General features: G+C 37.3%; 1 protein-coding gene across 1 annotated transcript in view; it reads left to right on the top strand.

Moving 5' to 3' along the window:
* Positions 1-24,816, top strand: part of LOC140246766 (NXPE family member 3-like) — a 70,841-nt gene that overhangs the window by 8,216 nt on the left and 37,809 nt on the right. Inside the window, exon 2 of the mRNA XM_072326103.1 lies at positions 16,806-17,048. Within this exon, the coding sequence (XP_072182204.1) occupies positions 16,806-17,048 (243 nt within the window). The remainder of the gene's footprint in view (positions 1-16,805; positions 17,049-24,816) is intronic.

The following is a 24,816-nucleotide window of genomic DNA, read 5'->3' as shown; positions in this document are numbered from 1 at the left end:
ACATTTGTTCTTATCATCCTTTCGCAACATGCACCATGGATCTTCAAGTCATCTGCCAGGCACTTGAACATTGTATCTAAATCTCTTGTAGCAGACTTGACAGCATGTTTTATATTTTGCTTGTCCGGCAACTGATTTACCCACACAAAATTTTCGATGATACCGCTACGCACATCTCTGGTTTGCAGTGGCTGTCAGGACAACAGCGGGAACTGACGACTTGAGTTTCGATCGTACTTCGCCCAATTTTCCATACGCTGCTCGAAATGCTTTGGTGTCTCCAGATGCAGTCCCCCTATTTGAAAAATAAGAAAAAAAAAGTAAGATTAAAAAACATTTTTTACATTGCACATGTGATTTTAATAATGCCTGCAGTCTCTACAATGCATATCGCATAGCCATAAGACTGCATAATTTTAATCTATAGATGAACAAGTATGAGTATATTTGCATACTGAAGCATGTTCCTATTTGAGTTTTTTTTTTTTTTCTCAATGTACATGCACATGAAGAATTAGTCTTGTGGGCCACAGCGTGTGTCTCGGTCGCTCATCTGTGTATAGGAGCATAGCCACCGAGACACAGGCTGTGGCTCACAGACTAAGGCAGTAGGCCTATGTGTAATTGCATTTGTATGCGAGAAAATTACAGTAGTTACTGTACTGTACAAAACAATTAAACCACTGCAGTTACGGTGTTAACAATTTATCACAATTACACAGGATTTAACTCAGTACACCTAGGAACACTGACAAGAGTAGTAGTAGAAGACTGACATGTGTTCACCCTACCCGGCCCAGAGGCCAGACATTTAACTACATTTATTTTTACAATCCTATTTTTTTTTTGTATTCAACTAGAGGGTCTACAGTTACAGTTTGTAATTCAAGACAAGAGACACTCAATAAAATTGTAAGTTGTCTTGACAAATCATTTTTAGAAACTGGATAAATGGATACCTTACCACTTTGTCACGCAGGCCAGGATCCATAGCCCTGCTCATCTGGTCCGAAATTAAAGATTTCAAAGGCATGACAACAAGAGCCACAGCTTTCGGAGAGTCTGGTCCATCATGTAGATCTTGTTTGCGAAGAAAATCAACGCATAACGGTGCAGCTAACTGCTTGGAACACCACACTATTGCCAAAAACCAGTCGGCGGAGAGATAAACAAATTAATCATGACCACGCACGGATGAAAGAGTGTAGGGACTTCTGCCTGGTTCTGCTGTTGCTCCCTGAAACCGTCAACGAATCCAAGCTTCTCAGCAGCACATTAAATGCTCTTCTCAATATCACTGTCAAAAAAGCGACGAGAAGACGCTGATGTTGACATCATTGATCATGTAAACAAGATTTGGAGGAAATATTGGAAATACTGCACAGATTTTGGTCGGAAAACGCAAGACTTGGAATCAATACGAAAAGCACATTGCATAAGCTGTACACGCGATACGGGGATCCCCGATCGAGAAGTAAAAGCCACCTCGAAATTGACATGTACGAAAGGTCATGATGCTTTAAATTTGCGAATATCTGTTCTATTCGTGTTTATCATATTTTTCATTTGTAATTTCCAAATTATTATTATTTTTTTTTTTTTTGCTGAAAAATAGATTTAAAACGTTAATAATGGGGATATCTATAATTTAATACATAACAGTTATGGAAAGAGTATATGTGACAGTGCACCTCAAAACAAACAAAAAGTCGCCAGACATGATTTTTTAGTTAAGACCATATTCTGAAAGAGCAGACTTTAAGCTTTAAAATGATGTATAACTCAAATCAAATGGACTCTCCTAACCTATCTAAATATTGGAAAGAAGGCACAACCTCAGAAAAAGTGTGAACTGAGAAAAGAGGCTCTGAAGTACAGTGTCTATTCAAGCGCTTAATCTTTACCAAACCGTGCTGGCTGTGCGATGAATGGGACAAAAAACAGGAAGTAAACCACTGGAGTAACAACAATGAAGAGATTATCAGATTAAACTGAAATTAAGCATGTCTCATTAACACATTCTGTCCATAATTAATGCCAACTTTCAAAGCAGTAGCACTATCCTTGCAAAAGTTATTAGAGTTGAAAGTGAAGAGTGTGGACAAAGTTTTTCAGAAATGAAAAAGGGATTCTGAAGACACACCTAATCACACTATTCTATCAAAAATGTTCGAGATAAACTGCTAAAAAAACACACTTTCCTGCCCCTTTTATGAAACCAAATTTTAGCATAATGTAAAAGAACACCTGCTCTTTCAGAAAATATGAAAAAGTCAAGTTCGGCTAGGTTGACCCATTTCACTTGTTTTCAGTCCTCACGCAAAATCAGTGTGTGCGACTTTATGTTCGTTTTGAGGTGCACGGTCACATATGTTAGTCTTAACCTTTAATCTTAATCTTTATGCACGTTCTAATTTCATTCTCTTCTTATGATCTCTAAGATACATTATTTGAGCAATTTCTTAATTGAAAGAAATATATTTTGGAAATTCCATTAATATAATATGTTGAGATTGATAAAATATTGGCGTAAAATACGTATGTCATATTGCTAAATACAATGTACCTGTTTTGCAATAAGACTACAAGATCAGAAATCGATCGACTTTTTTCCATCCCGCAAATTGCCGGTGGAAATGATTGACGCGAACTCATCGACCAATCAGGATGCTCGAAATGAATATAGGCAGAGCCAACTCTCCCCGAAATTTTCGGGAAGACTCGAAGCATTTGGCAAACCAGACTGGACTGTTTTGGAGGTCGAGATGCGTGCGTGCGCGGCAAATGAATATACGAGCGTACGGTGGGGCATACGAGTGCTGTAGCGGTGTGTGCGCGCGGTAAATGATCACACAAAACAGTCCAGACAGTGGACTACACTCTACTTCGTTTCCCTCTCTTCTTCCTTCCCTCTACCTCTCTTTCACTTTCTACCCAGAGCCTGACGGCAGGCACCAAATGGCTTAATAGCTGTACATGTTACTTTTTCTGTCTTACTGAACATAACCTTGTGATAGTTTTAATGCAACAACAGTTTATAATGTATACCAAAGGAGGCTCTATCAGCAAATCATGTTCTACCCCGGAAACAAATTAGCTCGGTCACAATAATGGTTCATATTTTAGTATAGTTTTTTTTTTCTTCTTTTTTTTATCACATAGGTACACCCCGCTTTTCTTATTTGATACCATTAACTCGCCTGGTCTTAACTTCTATTCGTTCTCCTTTTCTTTTTCACAAACACTGATTATTGGGGGCTTACAGCCAAGCAAACTTGCTTTCATGTAGGTCCCATCATACTTCTCTTTCTTCAACCCCAATCGATTTCGACCAGTTATCATTAAAATTTATATGTTATTACCATGTATATTGTTTGTTTTTTGCACATAACCTCAGGTGACCGTGCTTTTGATAGTGCTGCACCGAAACTCTGGAATAACCTCCCTCCTTCAATCAGACATACATCATCAATCAACAGGTTCAAAAATCTCCTTAAAACACATCTATTTCACGAAAGTTTCCCAACAGTCAGAGTTTAACATATTATCTACATGGTTCACAGATATCGTATATTTTTGTATGAATTATGATTATGCAATTATCAGTTCTTTAATTGTATTTTCTTTACATTGTATGATTTTCAGTTAAGAATTAGATTGTGTTACTTGCTTATGAATCTGGTTTTCTTTGATTATATTTTGTTATGCGCAGTTGAGTATATATGTTTCATAGAAACTGCGAAATATAGATTCACACAATACATTGTTTACAAGGTAAAATAACCTGTATTAATAATTCTGATGTGATATTCATATACGAGAAGTATGAAAATAAATGAATTGAAAAACAAAAATAAATTGAATTTTTAAGATGTGCTTGATAGAGTCTGCCCTTGAATCTGCCCTTGACTAAAAATCCATGTCTGGCGACGTTTTGTTGGTTTTGTGATGCAGACACCGCTGAAAAAAAAAAAAAAAAAACAACAAACCAAGCAAAACAAAACAAACCCAAAACAGACGCTCCTTTTGTTTTCATTACCTAGGTACCCATACGTTCACATTATGAAATAATGTAGTGTTTGCTTGAATTAACAATCAACATTGAAAAGATGTTTTTATTTGGCTAGAATACTTGAATTATTTGATGCACTTATTGCATTTATTTCAGATATTATATGGAGGAAGTCGAAAATTAGAAAAAAAAAGGAAAACGATATGAATACAATTTTTCAAGAAGAGAGACACACTATTCCAAGCGCACCTTGTTTTGTAGCGAACGCGCGTTTCCTACACTTATCGGCAGGAGTCTGCCGAAGGAGGCACGTTCACGGTCAGCCTAACCACAAACGTAACATCGTGGGTAAGGCAGGTTGTTTAAAAATTACGCAGTGAAATATCACACCTCCTTATATTTGTAGACACTAAATGAAAAAGGACAGGCAGACACTAAATAACACCTGGGATTTCTGTCTTGACAACGGGTATTATATTTGATAGGCCCTATTAAATCTGGAAATCAAGAGCTTACTTGCAAAAGTAAGTGTACTTCATGGTGTCACTCTGGTATTCGCGGTAAGGCCTTTGAGTAGCTCAGGAGCTTTCTAGCCGACCGCAAACAATATTTTTCGTTATCTAGTCAGAATTTCTGCTACTAGTCTGTCAAGTGTGTAGTTCCTTAGCTTTTTGAAGTGTCATGGTGTGAAGCCCCGGTATTTTACATTCTTCTTGAGACAATTTATGAAAAAAAAAAATGTTTTTCAAATCTATGTATCTTTTATGCAAATTGCGGTTGCCCTCAACATGCCACGAGCAAAATTACAGAGAAATCGCCAAGCTTTGCTTCAGTGGAGATATTATGATGAATCTATGTTTGGATATCTTTTAAAGTTATAGAAACAGCACAATTTTAGGGTCATGACATTTGCAAACATAACAGGGGCAGAAACTTAGTATTACTCGCAAAAGCAGTAGGGGCCAGCCCTGATGGTCAATCACCACATAAAATGCAAGATATTTGTGACAAGAATAGAACATATGTGACCGTGCACCTAAAAACGAACATGAAGTCGCACACACTGATTTTGTGTGAGGACTGAAAATAAGTGAAATGGGTCAACCTAGCCGAACTTGACTTTTTCGTATTTTCTGAAAGAGCGGGTCTTCTTTTACATTATGCTAAAATTTGGTATCATAAAACAGGCAGGAAAGTGTGTTTTGTAAGCAGTTTATCTCGAACATTTTTGGTAGAATAGTGTGATTAGGTGTGTCCTTAGAATCCTTTTTTAATTCCTGAAAAACCTTGTCCACTTTCTTCACTTTCAACTCTAATAACTTTTGAAAAGATAGTGCTACTGCTTTGAAAGTTAGCATTGATTATGGACAGAATGTGTTAATGAGGCATGCTCAATTTCAGTTTAATCTGATAATCCCTTCATTGTTGTTACTCTGGTGGTTAACTTCCTGTTTTTTGTCCCATTCATCGCACAGCCAGCACGGTTTGGTAAAGATTAAGCGCTTGAATAGACACTGTACTTCAGAGCCTCTTTTCTCAGTTCACACTTTTCCTGAGTTTGTGCTTTCTTCCCAATATTTAGATAGGTTAGGAGAGTCTATTTGATTTGAGTTATACATCATTTTAAAGCTTAAAATCTGCTCTTTCAGAATATGGCCTTAACTAAAAATTCATGTCTGGCGACTTTTTGTTTGTTTTGAGGTGAAGGGTCACATATTGTATTGTGGTATTTAGCAATTTATCGATCGGTTTGGGTGAATTAGTGCGTTTGAGGAGAATATGCGAACTTGCCACGCCGTCGACCTAGTCGGGAGAGCGAACGAAGCACAGAAGGAGTTGGGGCAGTTTTCTAGAACCTCGTAATTTGTTCATCATGCATATTTAAAGTGATATAACACATGCCTCTTATATATATATATATATATATATATATATATATATAAGTAAAATGAATTATAAAAAGACACCTAGGTTACCATGGATTTTTAAATCAATTCTCCGTTCAATAAATAGAAAATATCGATTGTAATATAAATACAAAATGGAATAAAACTGACCGAACGAAGAAAAAATATACATCATATAAAAACACATTAACCAGGATTTTACGTTTGGAAAAGAAAAGGTATTATTCTCAGCAGCTGTCGAGATACAAGTCTGATATTAAGAATACCTGGAAAGTTTTAAAACAGGCTATGAATATTCCGAATAAAAAGCAGAAATTGGTGAAATAAAGTGGGATGATGAAATAATTGATGACCCTGTTGATATTGCAAATATTTTCAATTCTTAAGGCGGTGTCACACCTGTCCGGGCAAGCTACGCGGGCTTGTGGCGAGGAGGTAGTTTAAAGCACGTAGAAGATTTTCCGCGGGCGGACAAGAATGTTTGCAATTTTTGCACTTGTTTCTTACTTACTAGACGCGTGCTACTTAGCTTCTACTTGCGTGCGTTCCGTGTGACTCGCGTGAGAGCTTTGAAACCGATCCATTTTCTGTTACGAGCGACTTACGGGGATTGCGAAGTACCTGCTTTGGAGTTGCCTGTGAGGTGCTTCCGGTAAGGGTTTCCTACTTGTGTTCTGCGCGTACCTCTACGGGCAACTCCCGTGACTCTTCCGGAACAAGTTTTGAGCATGCTCAAGGCCTTGTCATACCGTATCTGGGGAAGTTTTGCGGCTTGACTTGCGGGGAAACAAATTTGCTACCCGGAGCTCTCCGCAGTTGGCCCGAACTTGACAGTACCTAGCACTTACAAGCTCTCGTCCTTAGTTGCCCGAAGGTGCGCACGCTAGTCCAATTTTCCCGCAGCAAAGTTTTGAGCATGACCAAAACTATTTCCGGATGAGTCGCGAGGATTGCTCGAAGAGTTCCACGCAGAACACCCGTAGGAGGGCCGTAGCCGCCGCAAATCACAGGCATTTGACCCACTTGAAGTAGGTAAGTTGCCCGCTGATCTATGCCTATGTGAAGGGAGTGCGTGCCATTTGTGGGCTCATTCTCTTCTTTGTCCTCTGTCCTCTGTGGCGTCGAGGACTACCTGGTCCCTTTCGGACAGGACTTCATCCGCCGAATGGACTTCAGCAGCAATTTGATGCATTTGCTGTGAATCTTCCGGGCTTTGTGGCTGTCCATCCACTGGACGTTCTCTGCCCTTGTGCACTTTCCGTCTACGGGGCATCTTCACATCTTGAAAGCTAGTTGACAAATTATTGTTTGCCCATCCACTCGAACTAGCCTATTGTTCAGGCTAGAACTCACCTCGCAGGCGACTAATACGCAGATAACACGCAGTTGTGGCGCAGGTACTTCGCAGAGCCCGTATGTCGCCCGTAACTGACAGAAAAGAAGCTATCACGAAGCTATCACGTGACACCCATGCGCCTAACATGCAGTTCAACGGAATACACGCAAGAAGGACTTAGGTATCACGCGTTTATCATGTAATACCCACGCCAAAGTCGCCCTAAACCTTGTCCGGCCGCAGAAATTATTCTGCGCGCTGAAAAATCCCCATACGCAATAAGCCCGCTTAGCTGGTGTGACAGGGCCTTTTTTTTTTGGCAGCGGGTAAATAGAGCCAGCGTACGCACCTCCGGGTAACTACTTTTGAGATACATGCTAGGTACTGTCATGTGCGGGTCATCTGCGGGGACCTCCGGATAGCAAAAATGTTCTTCGGAAGTCGCACGCAAGGCTGGTGTGACACGGCCTTTATTTTTCACAAATAGGTGAAACGCTTGCTCATGGTATTCCGGCTACAAAACAGAATTTCACTGAATTTTTAGGCCAGAATAACCCAAATTCTAATTTTAAACTCCATCAAGATATGAGATTATCGACATTGTATCCTTTTTAACAAACAAACGAAGTTCCGGTTATGATGATATAGATAATTGCATCCTTAAAGGTGTCATATCCTCAGTCGCAGATCACTTGGCCCACATTTTTAATCTGTCAATTTCTAATGGTATTTTTCCTGATAAAATGAAATTGGCTAAAGTAATTATAATATTTAAGAAAGGTAATAATCTGGGTGTCAGCAATTTTGCCCCCCCCCCCCCCAAGGAAAAACGCAGTATCTGACATTTTTTTTTTCAATTTTCACTTTTTTTGCATAAATATAGTCAGTGGGCAATCCTTGTTCATATGACATATTCAGATTTTTTTTTTTTAATGTTTGGAAAGCTACTTTTCCGTAACTGCCAAACGCAGTATCTACACTGAACTTGCACTTTCCCCAAGGAAAAACGCAGTATCTACATGATGAATATTTCCCAAAGGACAAACGCAGTATCTATATACAAAGCTAGTCTTAATTACCAGACACTGTTATTTATATATGTGAATACTTTGCCGGTTGTTCTGTAATTTGAACGTAAATTACTTTCTTTAGATACACTTGCTCAGTAATAAAACATAATGTTCAAAATATCTAAACGAAACAATAATGATTAGTACATATCTTGATGAGATCGTGTTCCTTATATAAAACACAGTGTGTGATTAAGACTAACCGAGTGCACATTAAAACAATACAGCACAACACTGCTGACAGCTTGCAGCTAGCTGCACTGAGCATGCAGTCAGCACAGGGCCCGGCTACTCAGCATACAGTGTGTACAGTAGGCCTACTTGGATTAAAACAAAATGTTGTCGCGGGGAAAATAAAGATTACTCGTGAGCCTAGCCCTCAAGAAAAATTTATCTGCAGATAATGAGTATGTTATTCAAAACTATTTCAATATTAAAAGAATAAAGCTGATCGTTTGTCACACGAAGCGAAGTAAAGACAAATGCGTACATATGTGTTTACCTCACTTCGTGTGACAAACGATCAGCTTTTATCTTTCATATTCTACCACGATGATGAACATCTTCCGTACTGTTTCAATATTACCTTGTTGTGAAGTAACTTTGTTAGGCCCAGACCCTAGTCAAAATCCGAATCCGAAAGTTTCGGCGAAAGGCAATAGATCTATTTGTGTTGTGTTGGATAAACGTCAGGTTATGTAACATTTTACACCCTATAGATCTAAGTCTAAGTCTAAGTCTAAGACTTGTCTAGACAGTAACATTTGAGTCTTGATCAGAACTTTCAGGGTCCGTATTCCGAAAGTCTAAAGAAAGATCTAGTGTAGGACTAGAATAGGCCTTACGATAGGGCAGGCCTGTTTATAACAAAACTAAGTAAGAAGTCTAAAACTAAAACTTAACCACTTAGAATCCTAAGTCTTGTGAAGTGTCAATGTTCAATTATCTACTCCATACCATACTGTCTTAAAATTAAATAGCTGACAATAGATTATGTGAAAAATAGGTAAATAGACAAAAAAGAGACATTTAAGAATAAATTGTATGTAGACCCTAGTGGGACTGGGTTGCGTAAAATGCATGCATGATCCCATGCTGCATGCCAAAACTTTACAAGAAAAAAAAAAGTTACATTACAAATTTACATGACATAAAAAACTTTGGTTCGATCCAGAAGGAGTAGGCCTAGAGAGCGGATGTAACTTCGATCTAGTATTCTAGACCTAGATGTATTTTTTTTCTAATTAAAGAGTCCTGTCTCGTGTAGGGCTTAGACTAAACCTTCTAACATTGTTAGGCTATTTTTTTTTTCTGTCAGTATCGTGCATGTATAGCCTGAGGCTGTAGACTAGTTTAGCCTGCTACATTGTGTACGTAGCCAGCCTAGAATAAACGATATATAAAAATTAGTCTTGATCGATGTAGGTCCAGGCATCCGATTTAAATTTATTTTGGTCTAGACAGACTCTAGCCTAGACTGTACAGATCTAGATGTAGATGCTTGTTAGCGGCTAGGCCATGTAGCATCGCATTACAGCCCTGGCAAGCTTCATATTAAACACGTAACGCTACAGCTAGATCGGTCTGTGAATGTTTTACTTTGTAGGTTTGAGCTGCAATCTGAAAAAGCAAAACGTTCCAAGAACGATCTGTTATTTGTTAATGTTATGAAGCCTGCTCTGTAATCAGGGCATAAATGGGGGGATGGAGGATGCATCCCCCAGGGCCCAAGGTTGAGGATGGTGCATCATGAATACTTGTACAATGATGTATGCATACATAATTATGGCAGAAGATTAATCCTAGACATTCCGCTGTAGTGTAGATACTGCGTTTTTCCATAGGGAAATTCGTTCCATTGTAGACACTGCGTTTTTCCTTGGGGAAATCAGTCAATTGCATGGGGTTTCCCCAAAGTATCTACATTTTCATCAATAATTCGAAAAACAAAACAAAAACCCAAAATGATATTTTCCCAGAAAATTAGTAGCGAGATAGACTAAAATGCCACAATGAAGGAATTTTTCAAAAGAGTATATTTTCCAGGGGCTTTGGCAAAAATACATACAAAATGGTGAATATCTCGGTTGTTGAGAAATAATACTGGATGTAGATATTGCGTTTTTCGGGGGGGGGGGCAGAATTATCGTCCAATCTCTTTATTGTCTTCATTATCAAAAGTTTTAGAAAAAATAATATACACCAGAATTATTATTATTTTTTTAATGTGCACAAAATATTCACAAATTGCCAGTTTGGTTTTCGAGAGAGACACAGTACCATCCACGCAGTTCTTCATTTTATTGACAAAGTTGTTAATGCAACCGACAACCATTCTCATTTAATTAGTATAATCTTGGACTTCTCCAAGGCCTTTGATGCAATTAATCATAACATTTTGCTCCATAAGTTATCGCACTATGGAATACGCGGGAAGGCCTTGGAGTGGTTCAAGAGTTATTTAGCTAACAGTAAACAGTTTGTTTCAATTAAAGATAATCATTCACTTATAAGAGATGTTAAGTGTGGCTTTCCACAGGGAAGTCTTTTAGGGCCGTTGTTATTCATAATTTATATCAATGATTTTTCCTTTGTTTCAGAGTTACTTTCTTGAATACACTTTGCTGATGATACCAGTGTTTTTCTTGCCCAGAACGATATCGATGTTCTTGTTCAACAAGTAAATATGGAATTGAAAAAAATGACCAACAGGGTCAGAGCTAACAAAATATCTTTGAATGTTCAGAAAACAAAATATATGCTTTCAGCAATACTGTTGATTCTTTAAACTCAGAAATAGTTCTGAATGATTGTAATTTAGAAAGTGTGTCATATTTTAAATTTTTGGTATTTTTGTAGATAATAAACTTTCTTGGAAAATACATATTGATCATATCTGCAAAATTATTTCTCGCAATATAGGTGTTATGAATACACTGAAATTGTATATTCCTGAAAAGACCTTACTAGTGTTATACTCCTCTTTGATACTCCCCTACCTTAATTATGGAATTTTAGCTTGGGGCAATACTCATCAGACACTGCTGAATAGAGTGTTATTATTGCAAAAGAAAGCCCTCCGTATTATTTCTAATTCTCCTACACGTTCACATACAAGTGCATTGTTTGACTGTTATAAGCTATTAAAAATCAACGAATTATTTTTTATTTAACTTAGGTCAATTTATGTATGTGTATGATAACAATTTACTCCCACCTATCTTTGGTTCTATGTTTCAAAAAAAAAAAAAATCAATCATTCCGTAATTACGCCACCCGACGTTCTAACGAGTTTCATTTACCACTTCTTCGAACGATTTTAGCAAAGAATACACTTATTTACACTGGACCAAATTATTGGAATTCCCTGAATCACGATTTAAAATCTGCTCCATCTATATACTTATTTAAAAGGAGATTAAAGTCTTTTCTTTTGCAATCTTATAATGACGACTCCCGGAAACAGACTAGTTTATAGGCTTACTTTGTTAGTCATCCGCAATATCTGCATTGCCGTTCTCTTTATTATTGTAACTATTGCTTAAGCCTTGACTATAAGATTTTCTTTAACCTATACTTCGCAGTTGAAGGCTTTGTTCTATATTCTTTTTTCTTCTTCTCCTTCTTCTTCTCTTTTTTCCTCAAACCTCCGAAGATCGTTGTCTGTGTTGCATATTCCTGTCTATTCTGTTACCTCTTTATCACGCTATAGTCTTGTTTCCTCTTGTGTCGTGTAGTAAATTCCGTTCTTATCCCACTCAGAGAACACATTTTGTGAGCATGGATGGTGCTAGCTCTGACAGACTGCCTTTGCAATATGGACTTCCTCAAGGATCTGGCCTGGGCCCAGTGCTCTTCTGCATGTACTGCTTGCCACTTGGAGATATCATCAAGAGTCATGGCCTTAGTTATCATTGCTACGCTGATGATATCCAGATATATTTATCAGTGAATCCTGTCCATTCTGAAGTAATCCAAGGAATACAACGTATTGAGGCTTGTGTTGATGCGTTGCATAAGTGGATGATTTCAAACTTTCTGAAGCTTAATGAAGGGAAGACGGAGTTTATGATCATTGGGTCTAAGCATCAAAGACCAAAGGTAAACGTCACTGGGATCAGAGTGGGTGGAGATATCATCCCTCCTTCAGATACTGCCAGGAATCTTGGAATCATTTTTGACTCTAATCTTTCCATGGAAAGCCACATCTTGGCTGTATCCAGAGCAGCTTTCTTGGCTCTCAGAAACATTGGCTTGATCCGCAAGTACGCCAATAACCATGTTGCATAACTTCTGGTGCATGCATACATCACATCGAGACTTGACATAGGAAATTCAGTATTGTATTATCTGAATAAATCACAAATACACAGACTTCAGCGCCTGCAGAATAGCGCAGCTAGAGTTGTCACCATGTCCAGGAAGAGTACAAGCATCAACTCTCTTCTGAAAAAGCTACATTGGCTATGTGTTGAACTTTACAGAAGATTGAGTATAAGATCAGTTTGGTTGTGTACAAGGCACTGAATGGCAGTTCTCCGTCATATGTATGTGATCTACTAGAGCCATATGTCCCAGCAAGAGAAAATCTACGTTCTGCAGATAAGTACCTGCTGGTGGAACACAGAGCACACAACTCTTGGGGAGCTCGTTCATTCCGCATGGGTGCTGCAAAGATATGGAATGGCCTTCCACAGTCTATCCGCAGAGCTCTTACCACAGAATCTTTTAAAACAGCCCTCAAGACCCATCTCTTCAAATTGAAAAACTAGCCAATGTGTAAGAATGTATGTTTACACATTTGGAGACAATTATTTCCTGGAACTATTTCTTTTTATTTTAACTGTCATATCACAAGCGGTGCACCCATGAAATTTAAGCTGAATTATGTATTTATTTTGGAGCAAGCGCCATGAGCGCCTGACTTGACGGATACCGGCGCTATACAAGACTTCATCATCATCACCATTGTTTTCTATTGTTACTTAAAATACTTTGTGTCTCATTAGCAAAACTAATGTTTCAGAAAACATCATATAATCGTATAATTGTACTAATCCTTTAACGGTTACAAACGAACCGGAATACCCCACTTTGTTTTCTCCTAAAAACAAGCAATTAGTTCTGAGCTGCAGCTCCATCCACCCATTGGTTCACCTCGTGTTATAGTACTCTATCTTGTTATCTTCACCTACGTAATCACCTTCTCTCACTCTCTGAGTCTTTCCACTCTTGTATCTTACTGCATTCGTTTGCCTCAACTTGAAAAGTGTAGATAATTTTCTGCAAGGACGTCTTATTATTGTTATTATCATTAGTATTATTATTATTATCATTATTATTGCAGTGTCAGGAACGTTTTGTTGTTCATCGTTCATGGCAGGGTTCATGGGAGAACAGATACGAAGGGCAGAGAAAATGAATTGAAAGAAGAAAACATCTCAAGCAAGCTGTCTTTTTTCCCTACACCAGCATCAGTTAATATCAGCTCTATTACTACTCAAATCATTTTCTTAGTTTGATTGTTTGTTTGTTTGCTTGTTTTTTCGGCGAAATAATTCAAAATCTATGAACGGACTTGAAATATTTTTTTTTTAGGAATTTTTTTTTTAATAATACAAAGAATAAATAATTCAATTTAAGTTATAACCCGTAAGATGTCTTCAATTATGTAGATTTACAAAGTTCTTAGCCCTCTCTCTTTCTCTCTCCCTCTCTTTTCTAGTTCATTATTGAAATGATATTTGTTCTCCATCACCGAAATGTGTCATTATCCAAGTTTTTAAACAAAAGTATATTAGATTTGTTTTATATTTATTGCTCATTTTGATAATCATATATACATATATTTCGCATTAACATGGTAAAAAAAAAAAATCATGATTAAATTACCAGTGCTCTCGATAACGAAAAACATGTTTACAGGTAATACTTTGTGTGAATTGAATAAGGCATTCGACACTATTTTACTCTCCAAACTCAGTCATTGTGGTATTCCGAGTCAAGTAGTTTTATGGCTTGAATATATGAATAGTGAACATTTTTTATTTGATTTGATTAAACAATGAAAGCATAAATCAGTTTCATTTAATTAAAGATTAATTATTAGATTTCAGATTTTGCTCTATTTTCAACCCTCTGTACAAAACTTTAATTTTGCACAGCGGTCCGTTGGTGTGTATGGAAGTGTGTGGTTAACACCCGAATGGTCCTGAACCGTGGCATATTCAAAAGAAATTGCACCGTCACAGTATGTCTTTATTCATTCTGAAGCACATGAAAAGATGATTTTTTTTTTTCCATGTCCATGCACTATACTCTTTAAATCGAATTCAGAATAGCGGTGCCCAGGGCAATCCATCGTGAATTATTAATAAAACATTCCTGTGCCTTGGAACAATAGACCAGACGCATAGTCAGCAGAACTCTGAAAATGTGGTATTCGTGGTATCAATGTCGAGTGTTCAGGGTTATTGTAAGTACACACTCATACACACGTCATTGTTTCCTGTGTAAAGTTCATTTTTGTACAGAGGGTTCAAATTTGACCAAAATTTGAAACTTAACTTTGAAATTAATCACGGATTTAATGAAACTTAATCATTCTGTCATATTCAAATTACATCCAACTAGATTGTACACTTTCAGCTATTTCTCATATCAATGACAGTGGTATGTATATATGAAGAGTTTGTTTGCAAAAACCGATAAGTCCATATTTGCCAAATGGAGATATTTGCGATTAAAGGTCAAGAAAAATAAAGAGAATAATAAGAAAATTTTTGCTTCTTTTGACCATAACTTCAAAAATATACCTTTATATGTAGTGACCAATATGTCATTTCAAAGGTTTTATTTTGTACTCTATGACATAGGCCGTACTTCAAAATCTTCAAAAATGGACTTATCGGTTTTTGCAAACAAACTCTTCATATGAAGAGCTTGTTTGCAAAAACCGATAAGTTCATTTTTGAAGATTTTGAAGTACGGTCTCTGTCATAAAGTACAGAATAATACCTTTTAAATGATATATAGGTCACTACATATAAAGGTACATTTTTGAAGTTATGGTCAAAACAAGCAAAAATTTTCTTATTACTGTATTCTCTTTATTTTGTTTGACCTTTAACCGCAAATATCTCCATTTGACAATTTTGGACTTACCGGTTTTTGCAAACAAACTCTTCATATATATATATATATATATATATATACATATATATATATATATATATATATATATATATATATATACATATATATATATATATAACGTAGATATTAATAATAGGATCAAAAATTTTGTAACAAGTAGTATATGTAGTTATTTCCATCTTTCGAATCCCAAATTATTAGTGACACACAAATCCATCAGACATTCGGGCGCGGATGTTTGGAATAATCTCCCAGACAACATAAGTCTTGGTCAAGGATTTATTCTTCAAAAGCGGTAGGCTATATGACACAAGCATAAAGCTTCTAACTCATTCCGTTAAGATAGCATATATTTTAGGTTAATAATCGTTATTTTTTTCCAATCTCTATCTTAGTCATTGGCTCTTGGCTTGGTAGCCGCTGAGAGGCTACAAAAAAAAATTCCATTTCATCATGGTTTGATTATGTTTAGTATGCTTGGATTCTGTCACACTCATAGGAAAATGTTCATTGATCACCGAGAAGCTGTCTTATTCATAGCTTACTTTTATGTTCAAGATAATGAATAATTTAACCCCTTCTTATTCAAAAATGAATTTGTATTTGTAACTCATTCCTATCCCTTCCGTTTTGGACAGAAATTAAGATTTCCCAAACCTAGAACTGAATATTTGAAGAAATCATTTACATAGCCAGGAATAAAATGACCTTCCCATGGATGTACAGATTTCCCCAAGGAGGTTGTTCTAAGGTTACTCCTCGTCAATTTAATCTTTATTTGTTGATGAGAAAGAGCTACTTCTGAATCATTTGAATTAGCACAGGTAGTATAAATTATGATTTATTATTTTTTTCCATTTCTTTCCCTTGTATCCTCTTATTTTGTTATTTGCTTGTGTCAGCTGTAATATGCGAGGTTTTTTTTTTTTCTCTATCTATGTACTTAATATCTTCCTGTTTACACTAAGTATGAACAGTATTTCATAATTTCATATTGTATTTGTAATGTCATCGTTCTGGACGCCGTGGAAGACCAGTGATGCCATGTTTGCATCGCTGAATATGGGCCATCCAGCCGTTGGTTTTTTAATACAGAAAATAAAATTTCAAAAATCCAAATGTTGATTATCATTCTTTAATTGTACAAGTCGAAAAAAAAAATGCAGTGAACAAAACTATATCCAACAATAACTTCCTGTCGTATGAGTTCCTGTCGTAGAAGTTTTCACAACTGTGACTCTCTTCCTTCCCGTTTAATTCGCTATGTCTAAGTTCACCTTTTCCCATAATCAACTCGTGTTTACTCATGTCTTTTTATTCCGCAGCCAAATATTACTGAAACAGAAGGAATTACAAGCCCAAAATTCTCATTCTTCGTGATCTCTGATCCCAGTAAGGAGTATCAATTATGCGATCAAATTGAGATTGTTATCGAGGCCAGGGATGAGAAAAACCAGCGAAAGCTGACAGGAGGAGACTACTTTCGTGTCAGGCTATACAACAACGAGCTTCCTGCAGGTGCATCAGCAGATCGAGATGTAGAGTATGTTGGCGATGGACGATACAAGGTAAAGCAACTTTAGTTGGTTTTAACTGTTCATTGGTAGTAGTGGAGTGATTTTCATTCCTAAGGTCAAGTGGAAAATGCCTCCACCCCAAAAAAAAAAAAAATAGAATATAAGAATCCAGCAAATGGTATAGATCGATATGCGACAACACACACACACACACACACACACACATACACACACAATCTATCCATACACCTTGAAAGGCTATTATATAAAACACAACTAGACTAATACGCTGATATCTATATTTATGGAAAGGAATATTCAGTATCTGCATCTAAAACTAATAATGGAGCCTCACTTTCGATTCATTCTATTTATCTTTATATTCCTAAAGTTGCGTTGCGAAGGTAGGTATTGATGTATCTCTATTATGATTGACTGACACAGTGATAACTTCTAACATGCTTATTTTCATATTCACCTTGACAGTTGTACATATATATACTGAGAAAATATATTACAAACAAGCAAAAAGACAAAATGTGATAAATTTCAACAAATCAGAACTAAAGCCGACAAAAGCCGACAAAAGCTGACAAACTCTTTCTGGTTGGCTAGATAGCTCCTGAATCAGTCCAAGGCCTTTCTTCGCATGCTATGGGGCGATAGTTTATAAAAACAAAACATGACAATCGATAGTGTCAAAGGTAATTGAGAGGTCCAGGAATAATCAAGCAGTGTTATGAATTGTTTGGGTTGAGTTTGGGTTGCTTTATCGATAGAAGCAAGAAGAGCGTGAGTAGTAGAGTGTTTTTATTTTATGATAACACCTCCAACCTAATAATCAAGTTTCTATCACTTTACATGAATGGGATCATGATTATTGTAGTGTCCATGATATCGACATTTCCAACTGTACGCTCAGCCAAAAAAGAAAGTAAAAACTATCACAAGTTCATCTTCCTTATACATTATGTGGTTAGTGATAATGTCTTATATACCATGGAAAAAGTAATTGAATTGCCTATCAACCTAATAGATCACAAAAAAAGAAACTTTGAATGAAAACATTCAGTTTTCTCTTCCAAGGCAAGGTAGAAATTACCATAATAGACAATTTGTTATTAGAGCGCATTTGAAGAGATCAGTTGAAAAAGGTAGTACATTCAATTTTCATCAAAATTCACTTTTTAGTCTTGATGTACTCATTTTAGGACTTCTTTACACTTATACTAACATAAAGCTGAATTTCTACCCAGAAAGTGTTTACAAATTGTATTAAAAATCATTTCTGTTTCAAAAGGTACTACATCCATTTTAGTTGGGTTTCAAAAGGTACTACATCCATTTAAGTTCGGTTTCAAAAGGTACTACATCCACTGCATTGATATCATCGGGAAATTGACCAATCAGAGACCAGTATTGACTTGACTCCTACCATTGTCTACTGACAAGCGAACACTTTTGGTTTTGTTTTGTTTTGTTGTTTTGTTTTGTTTTGTTGTTTGTTTGTTTGTTTGTTTGTTTGTTTTTTTTTTTTGGGGGGGGCAAAATCTCGAAGGGGGCACATTATGTGACGGTGTAAAATCCTCGGCGAGGGAGCGAAGCGACCAAGCGGGGGTACCACGGTATGGACTTTTTGTAAAAACAGAGTACAAAAGTCGCATTTATAAAGCATTAAAAGCAAATTTCTTGGAAATTACACATAGCGGAAAAAAATTAGTGCGAATGACTATAATGATTATAACACACGGGGGTACATTTTTACGTGACGGTGTGAGATCCTCGGCGAGGGAACGAAGCGACCGAGCAGGGGGAGGGTGTGGAGGGTGGATACCACGGTAGGGACTTTTTTTGTTGTTGTACAAACAGAGTACACAAGTCGCGCTTATAGAGCATTTAAAAGCAAATTTCTAGGAAATTAAACATAGTGAAAAAATAGTGCGAAGGACTATGATTATAACATACGGGGAGTGGGGTACTATGTGACGGTGTGAGATCCTCGGCGAGGGAGCGAAGCGACCGAACGGGGGCAGGGTGTGGGAGGGGGTATACCTCCCTCCCACGGTAGGGACTTTTTGTAAAAACAGAGTACAAAAGTCGCGTTTATAGAGTATTTAAAAGCAAATTTCTAGGGAATTAAACATGGCGAAAAAAAAAATAGTGTGAAGGACTACGATTATAACATACGGGGGTACATTATGTGACGGTGTGAGATCCTCGGCGAAGGAGCGAAGTGACCGAGCGAGGGAGGGTGTTGGAGGGGGGTATCACGGTAGGGACTTAAAAAAAAAAAAAAAAAAAAAAAACAGAGTGTAAAAGTCACGTTTTACAGAACATTTTAATTCAAATTTCTAGGGAATCAAACGTATAAAACAAACATCACTGCGAAGGACTATCATAACTTATGCAAACTGTTCATTTTACTATAATATAGTTTATGTACGGGCAGAGCGAGCGAGCTACTTTCACTTTGCCATTCGCCTAAAATGAATTCATTAAAAGCTTAAACGTGATCGCATTGTTCGAGCAATAACAATTATTCTTATATTGCTAAAAAGCATAGAACAAAGGAAAAATGTAAGGTTTACTAAAGGTATGTTTCAGGGGGCAAACTCGAAACTCGAGGACGCGAGGCTACCATCTATACACTAAATTTACTCACAAGTAAATATTAGTATATAGATATTATAATGTATATTAATAATGAATTATGATTTTCGCATTTTCAGTTATGAAATTGACAACTTTTAGACAAGAAAAGTGACTTTATTGGTCATTTTGGTCATTAAATAATTTATTTTTTGTTAAAGGGGGCACTGGGGGGGGGGGGCAAAAACTCGTTTTGCCCCCCCCCCCCAGATTTTATTTGGAGGGGGGGGGGGGGGGAAGTGCCACCCCTGCCCCCCCCCCCCCCCCCGCTTCCGGCGCCCTTGTCTACCACGCAAATCTGACATATATCTTGATCTTTGATCAAGCAATTAAGAACAACTCATTGACATAATAAAGCATCCCAAGAAAAGGATCAGGGATGAAAAGCAGTAGACAAGAGCGAAAGACATATGCCGGAGAAAGTGGAGAAATCATTTCAGTTTCATGTAGTCCCATGTACTGCTTTTACTGTTACTGTGCATTACTGCTAGGCTGGCAGGGTGTTGAGTGTGAGTGTGAATAACCACTACAGGACCTAAATTTTGGAATGAGTTGTATAGAGAAATAATGCAATCCCAGTCTCTTTATTCATTTAAGCATAAACTTAAACTAGTTTTTTTCTGAATTCATATCTATAGCTATTCTTCAATCCTCCTCGACATTCTCTGTTCATACTTCACATTACTGACATTATCGATTATGTAACATTTGCCTCGCTCGTGATTTCTGTATTATCTCCTGACTTCCCTTGTACACATTTGGTATCTCTGCTATTGTACACTGCATCTAACTTGTACCTCGCTCGGGAGATCACGCAACTCTCAAGAAGTCCTGTGCCGCGGACATTGTTTTCTCTGTTTTTTTTTTTTCTTTTTACTTTTTGGCGTTTATATTTCTCCAATTCACAAATTGTCATTCCTTTAATGACATATACCAAGTAAGAAATAATCTCACATCCGCATCTGGGAATCTACACCCTACAAGCAATGCTTCTATGTAGATTCCTCATATTTCACATGTTTTATTGTCTTATAAGCTGTACTTGACAATTCATCCAGGCTTTTGTATTGTGATGTTTATGTTTTATGTATTTGTTGAAATGTGGAATATGGAACAATAAAAAACAAAAAAAAAGTTTGAGCCATTATTGTCCCCAAATAAGTATTAAACACTTTGTATGTATGGACTATGCCTTATACATGGCTTCACAGCTAATAGGTGTGTGGCAACTAGTCCCCGCCACCTGTCCCCCCCCCCCCCCCCCCGCTTCCGGCGCCCTTGTCTACCACGCAAATCTGACAAATATCTTGATCTTTGATCAAGCAATGGAGGAAAATCAAGGACAACTCATTGACATAATAAAGCATCCCAAGAAAAAGATTAGGGATGAAAAGCAGTAGACAATAGCGAAAGACATATGCCGGAGAAAGTGGAGAAATCATGTAAGTTTCATGTAGTCCCATGTACTGCTTTTACTGTTAATGTGCATTACTGCTAGGCTGGCAGGGTGTTGAGTGTGAGTTTGAGCCATTATTGTCCCCAAATAAGTATTAAACACTTTGTATGTATGGAACATGCCTTATACATGGCTTCACAGCTAATAGGTGTGTGGCAACTAGTCTGAAAGCAAAGTTACTTTGTTAGATGTACGTAAATACTTTGGCATGAAACTCTTACACCCCTACCAGTAGTGTTTTGTTTACCTGTGGATATGCTTTGCTATTCTATAATATAAAGTACCAGGGCAAGAAAATTGTGGCATGAAGCTTTGAACACTATATCCATATTCATTCTTGAAATTACACATTTTATTTTAACAATGTCACAACGGTAATGTCAAATATGTTTTTTAGTATACTCCTATTTCTCATCCCCCGTCTTGATTTCATAAACTTTTTATCAGCCATGCAACGGCCGTGCAAAGTTAGTCGCCAACCCTGATACTGTACCCGCAATCATCTTTTTAAATGACAGTATGATGATGTCAAATAATATCATAATGGTTTAAATTCAACGATTTCCAGTTTTGTATTATAGAGAACAATGATTTCAATTGTAATATTTTCACTGATTTATTTTTCTTTTGCAATAAGATACATTCAATATATAAGATCAATTCATAATATACGTCTGAAGGATATTATGTTAAATTCAAAGGGTATACAAAGATACCGCTTTCCGAGGATGTGGAATTTTCAGTAATTATCGTTTGCATTTTTCCTCTCATTTAAGTGATGATCACTATCACCATCGTATTCACTCGTTTATTTTCCTTCACATAAGAATGTAAAAGTATATGATATTACGTGTATATAGGATATAACGTCTACATATTAAAAACAATTAATAAAAAACAATGTGTAATTATGTCACTTTGAATCAATTCCACGATATTAGTAAGGGTTTTATGAAAGATACATTTTCTTTGGTACATTTGTATTTAAGAAGTATAAATAAGTATTTTGAAGAATTTTTTCATTTATATATTTATTTATCTATTTCACATATGTGACCCTGCAACATAAAACGAACAAAAAGTCGCCAGAAATGGATTTTTAGTTAAGGTCTGATTCTGAAAGAGCAGACTCTAAGCTTTAAAATGATATATAATTCAATTCAAATGGACTCTCCTAACCTAAATATTGGAAAGAAAATACACACCCTGGATAAGTGTGAACCAAGAAAAGAGGCTCTGAAGAACAGGGTCTATTCAAGCATGTAATCTTTACCAAGCCGCTCTAGCTGTGCGATAAATGGAACAAATAACAGGATGATAGCCACCAGAGCAACAATGAAGTTATTAACAAGTTAAGCTGAAATTGTGCATGCTTTATAAACACCTTCTGTTGATAATAAATGCCAACTTTCAAAGCAGTAGCTTTATCCCTTCTAAAGTTATTGGAGTTTAAAGTGACGAGCATGCCTGAACAGGGTTTTTAAGAAATGAAAAGAGGACTCTTTGAGAAACACCTAATCACACTATTCCACTAAAAAGTGTTCCAGAAAAACTCCTAATAACCCAGTTTCCTTTTCTGATCCCATACTTAAGTATGATGTAGAAGAAGACTCGCTCTTTCAGAAAATATGAAAAAGTCAAGATTGGCTAGGTTGGCCTATTCACCTATTTTCACCTACCACACAAAATTAGTGCGTGCGACTTTTTGTTGGTTTTGTGAATCACGGTCACATATTTTGAAAGGGTTGCTTGCTCAGCAAAGTCTGGTTTTCAGCAAGGCCCTTTTTTAAAAAACAACACATAAAACGTACATTAAAAATACGCATATTTGCATTAATAATTACACAAAATTAGCTGTAGAATATTGTAGAATTCATAAATCATAAAACAATAATTAAAACTAAATACAACAATTAAATGGCCATTATTAAACATCTTAAATGAACTGTAAAATCATCAATATAAATAAATATTTAACTGCAATAAAGTAACACAATTTCAATTGATTAAGAAACAACTGAAATTCAGATCTGCTAATCCTGTGGTAGTGTATTGAGTTATGTATTGAGTTATGATTATGTAAATGTTTGTATGTGTTTGTATGTGTGTGTGTGTATGTGTATGTGTGCGTTGTATGTGTGCGTTGCATGTGTGTGTGTGTGTGTGTGTGTGTGTGTTTTAGTGTGATAATAGCCAGTCATGCCCAAAATTCGTCTCAGCTCTCGCTTACTCTGTGGGCGGGGAAAGTTCAGGATCGTCTCCACCTTTGCTTCAACAGGCTTGACGGAACCATGTCCCACGATGTGACCTAGGAACGCGACTTTTGCTCGGGCGAACTCACTTTTAAGTCTTCACAAGACCTTCATGCCAAAACGACTAACTTCACAAAACGTGAGAGTCCTCACCAAAATCTGCACTAGGCCTTCACGCAAAATGTAGTCTATATACTACAAACACAGTCAATGACTGCCCGAACCTAAGTAGCATAAATGTTAGGGCCCAGTGGCGTACCGTGTGTCAAGACATGGGGGGGGGGCACCTCGTGGAAAAGTGATTTTGAGGGGTGCGTGCGTGTGTTTATGTGTGTGCGCGAGTGTGTGCGTGCGCTGTCAGTCTGCAAACTTAATGGGGACTACAATACATAACGGAATGTGATACATTCCACAGCGCAGTCATTGAGGAACATTGTAAGTTTTCCTTACATGGATTATGGAATGACGGTGTGAAACGACAAATTACTGGCAACAACATCAGGAGAATTGCATAACAATAATAAATGCGAGCGAGCTTGAAAATTTTGACATTTTACAGTCCCCAAACTGCTGTTTGTAGCTATATTTTTTCGCTTTGGAAATTAAGGGGGGAGGGGGCGCACCGGGGCGCAAACTGCCGGCAATTACTGGCAATAACATCAGGGGAATGGCAGAACGATTAAATGCGAGCGATCGAAGCGATTTTTTGACGTTTTACAATCCAAAAACTGCCGTTTATAGCTATATTTTTTCGCTTTGGAAATTAAGGGAGGGGGGGGTGCATCAGGCGCAACTGCTGGCAGTGACTGGCAGTAACATCGGAGAATGGCAAAACGATTAAATGCAAGCGAGCGAAGAGAGCAAGCTTGAAAATTTTGACATTTTACAGTCCCAAAACTGCCATTATTTTGTAGCTATGTTTTTTTCGCTTTGGAAATTAAGTGGGGGGGGGGGGGGGCGCACCGGGCACAACTGCTGGCAATTACTGGCAGCAACATCAGGAAAATAGCATAACGATTAAATGCGAGCGAGCTTGAAAATGTTGAAATTTTACAGTCCCAAAACTGCCATTTGTAGCTATGATTTTTTCGCTTTGGAAATTAAGTGGGGGGAGGGGGGCGCACCGGGCGCAAATGCTGGCAATTACTGGCAGTAACATCAGGAGAATGGCATAACGATTAAATGCGAGCAAGCGAAGCGAGCGAGCTTGAAAATTTTGACCCCCCCCCCCCTCACTTGATCCGCCACTGGCAGTCAAGGGTGTCGGTTTATGTTCATAATTGGGGGAGGTATGACCAGCGAGGGGGCGTCGAAGTGACCAAGCGGGGGAAAGATATAAGCTAGAAAGATAGAAAGGTTTGATATAACGAACCGTAAGGTACAAAGGTGTACATTCTACATCACATTGCGCAACATTCTTTTTGCCGTGCGGATGTTCTGAGTACACTGCGCACATTCTGCT

This window comes from Diadema setosum, chromosome 3 (assembly GCF_964275005.1).
Source record: "Diadema setosum chromosome 3, eeDiaSeto1, whole genome shotgun sequence".
NCBI classification, from domain to species: Eukaryota; Metazoa; Echinodermata; class Echinoidea; order Diadematoida; family Diadematidae; genus Diadema; species Diadema setosum.
This window is presented reverse-complemented; position numbering and strand designations above follow the sequence as displayed.